Below are 4,041 nucleotides of genomic sequence, written 5' to 3'. Positions count from 1 at the left end.
AATCATTTTATTTTTCGGAGATGTCTCTAAAAATTCAAAATATTTTTCCCGTTTTTTCTTGTCATTTGCATACATACATACGTATGTACAATCTTACATATGCCTGTAAGTGAAGTACTTACAACCATATGCAGCCAATGATAACGGCTCTTTGCGTTTTCCCCTTAAGCGTAAGGCACATTAGCGCGAATCTATCGTTGCGAATTTGTTGCAAATTGGGCTATTGGCTTCAAATCCTCATACGTGCGCTCACTTTCGCGTTGCCCTGCAAAAATCGCGACTACTCCATGCATGCGTGTAAAGAGTACTCCCTAAGGACCAAGGAGTACCCCAAAATTAACCACAATTCATATAAAAAATATGGTCCAATTAACATTGCGATGTCCTAGGGCAAGACCATATACTCCATCCCCGCATTACATCAGAGTAGCACAAAACTACTCCAACATAATAACAATGGCATTGTTGCTATATTTTTTCGTTTGTACACGTTTGTGTTCTTCACTTCTCAAATACTTTTTCGAAATTAATAAAAACCAAGACAAAAATTAAAAATTATATGTTGCCTCTGACGGTATTCGAACCCGAACATGCTGGGAGCTAAGAACTAACAGCGAGCATCTCTACACGTTCAGCTACAGCCAGACATGCAAATGCGCTTTCAAATGCTCAACTTCAATCACGTTTCGTTAAAACACGAGCAGTGATCGGATAACAAACAATAAGCTAGCGCAGAGACACCAGTTGGTCCGCTACAGCATGACAGAGGAACACTTTTGTAAGTACTCCAATTTACCACAAATAGACTACATGATCCAACGATTTTTGCAGGGTGAATTCGGATGGGTAGCATTGTTGTAATTTTTAGCTTTGCGTATTCGCAATCTCAGATTCACGCTAATGTGCACTTCGCCTTATTCCTTTATTCTCACTATTTGCATGACATACATACATACGTATGTACATACTTACATAGGCATGTATGTCAGTGAAATATTTTCGATGCCAATAACAACGGTACTTTGCATTTTTTCTTATTTCTATTCGATTAAGAAATTAAAAAATGCTTCTTGTTTTTTAGTTTTAGTTCAGCAAGGAGTGAGTGCAGATAAAAGTGCTAGTAATAATTTGATGATCAATTTTATATACTATATTTATTACTTGAATTAATTTCGATTATTACATCGCTGCTAATTATTTAAAACAAGTAAATAATGGACCAGACAATAAAGATGTCTGAACCGTGCATTGAAACGATGTCATTATTTAAAATGTGGGACTTAAGTGACGATGTGTGTACTCTTTTAAAAGCTCATGGAATCACTACATTCCTAATTTTGAAAAAAATTGGAAATTGAAGATGTATTAACGCTTTTCAATAAATTTGATACGAATTTCTTTGGCGAAATGTTTAAGTTCAAGGCGGGGCTTAAAGAATGGCGAAATAGTATGGTAAGTAATTGTTCACAATACTCTCCTTGTGATTTGAATAGCGCACCCTTTTGATCCTTAGTATTTACGGGTTTTCTTTTGTTTATTTAATATTCATAAAAAACTATAGCATATTGTGTAACAAAAACCATTGAGATCCGATATTAAAATTTTGTACAAATTAAAAAAAGTCAACAAAGCGGTGTGATGACTAACAGTGAATAAGCTAATAATATTTTTAGAAAACTACCGGGTATACAGTTTTGTAGCCCATATAATTTTAGTAAATAAAGTCCAAGTTTCAAATGGCTACAATGTTTGACAATTTTTTTTTGTTGCTCGACAGATTTTTTATATGGAAGAAAATTCCCAGCACCTTAAAAAAAATTTAAAAATCTACGGTATTTTGTAGCCATTTGAAACTTGCACTTTATTGCACCAAAAATTTTATGAGTTACAAAACTGCATACCAGAAATTTTTCTGAACTGGACTCGTAATAAGGGCTATCGATTCCTATATGCCAATATTTGCTTGGATTCCAGCCGGTCTCCTTTACATAAGCCATTATCTTTTACTAATTTAAATTTTTTTTTTAGAAAATGCCACTTCTCTGTGACAGGGAGACGTTATCGGATAACAGTCGAATTATAGATTGGCTGGAGAAAATTTCATCAAACTTGAGTGTTTCTAGAGAATCTACACCCTCCGCTCAGTTGCCACCAGTCTCCTCAATAAACAAAACTAGGCTTATCAACCTTTTAAAAAGCACAGTAAAGGGACAGACGGTGTTAACATACAACGAAAAATATGGATATCTGGATGCAAAAAGTCAAAGTACAATAGCTCATTGCGTTGTGGATAGTTATGTCGGAAACTTTGTGAAAATGACATACGCAGAAATGCAGAAATGGGCTAATGCCATCTCCGAAGTTTTCCCAAAAGAAAAACCGGTAAACATAATAAATATAAATATAATGCTTATCATAATTAGTTGTAGATACCCACATGTTTACAAGTTTTGAATATCTATTTTTCTTTTATTTAATTTCTAATATTTTTCAATTAGAATATAGTTCATTAACACAAAACAATATACAATTTTTGCTCATGAACTGTATTCTAATTAAAAAATATTATAAATTAAATAAAAGAAAAATAAATATTCAAAACTTGTAAACATGTGGGTATCTATAATTATGATGGGTATTTTTTTTAAGGAGACTGCATATCTTATTCTTATACAAATATTTTGAAATTTAGGAAACATACTATATTATGATCTCGTAAGTATCTGTTACTATATTATATTATATTATGTTACACTATATTGTATTATATTATATAGTATTATTGAGGGATTCACAACGGTGTCGTAAGTGTCGTATTGTTATATGTCGTAAATTTTAAAGGCTTAAATAAATGTCCAAAGAACTTGAAACGACAACCAACTATTTTTTTAACACTGCAAAAATTCATAATATGATTTTGATGGTATTTTGCGAACCCCCTTAATATATTTTTTAGGCGTTTAAAGTTTACGACATTTATAAGCAATAACCGAATTGTATTGCATTGCATTATATTATTGTATTGTATTGCATTATATTATGTTATTTTATAATATTTTCAAACAGCCTGTATTTATCAAATATAATTTTTTCAATTGTATTAGATCGAAATAGACTTTGATAGCCTATACCCAGGGAAGGGGAACTTATTATTTTTGAAATTGGAATCTTTTTATAAAAGCATATTGGATATTTTTGAAAAAGAAATAAAGGATCGTCCTTCCAGAGAATTGTATTTAAAATATTTATACAACAAAGACATTTCAAACGGTTGGTATTTGGTTTTAACTTTAGTGTTTAAATTTTGTTTTAATATCGATATTGTCTCTATAGGTACTAAATATTGCATCACTACAATTCTTCTTCATGCATTGCTGCCCCCTCAGCGCCTTAATAAAACCGATAAGCCTACAATAGCCGATGCTTAAAATGACTTTGTCACTTTCGTTGCAACACCAAATGATATCCAACCTAAAGTTATGGAAATAATTAATCGCTTCGCTGAAAGAAAAGAAAAATGTCAACCCAGAATTATCGCCGTTGGAACCGACATTACGTGTATTTCCGAATTTTTTGTTTTTTGCGACGGCATAAAATGGAAGTGCTGTTCATATATGAAGTGTGTTGATATTATCATAAAATTATCGTATGTTTTTAATACAGAATACTCACAAAGAAGCAAACAAGTATGGGCATTTTTGGAGCAATTTTTTTTTTGAATTAAAATCAGAGGATTTTTCCTCCGTAGCAAGTCTCTTAAGCAAACTAAGATATACTATCATCTGTATACTTTTTTCGAAAAATGCCTTTACTTGTTTGCTTCATTTGTACAAAAAGTCATCGAACACCGAATGACCTGACTAAACATTTAAAATCAGACCATGGCGTCCCAGCAATTTACGAATTTATTTGTATGGAAGAAAAATGCAATCAAATTTTTAATAATATATACAGATTTCAACAGCATCTAACGAAGCATACTAAACAAACTAAAAGTATGGATCAATTATCGTGCAAGCAAAAGGAATCTGTACAAAATTC

At 31.9% G+C, this 4,041-nt stretch overlaps 1 protein-coding gene across 1 annotated transcript; it reads left to right on the top strand.

Moving 5' to 3' along the window:
• Positions 1-1,304: 1,304 nt before the first annotated feature.
• Positions 1,305-3,428, top strand: LOC118756557. The gene is made up of 4 exons (XM_036491314.1): positions 1,305-1,452; positions 2,029-2,382; positions 3,105-3,270; positions 3,334-3,428. The coding sequence occupies exons 1-4, from the start codon at positions 1,408-1,410 to the stop codon at positions 3,426-3,428; spliced, it is 660 nt and encodes a 219-aa protein (XP_036347207.1). The 5' UTR covers positions 1,305-1,407.
• The last annotated feature ends 613 nt before the right edge of the window (positions 3,429-4,041 follow it).

This window comes from Rhagoletis pomonella, unplaced genomic scaffold, assembly GCF_013731165.1.
Source record: "Rhagoletis pomonella isolate Grant_MI unplaced genomic scaffold, Rhpom_1.0 Rhpom_scaffold_10865, whole genome shotgun sequence".
Lineage (NCBI taxonomy): Eukaryota > Metazoa > Arthropoda > Insecta > Diptera > Tephritidae > Rhagoletis > Rhagoletis pomonella.
Note: the sequence above shows the minus strand (reverse complement) of the source record. Positions and strands in the feature narration are given on the sequence as shown.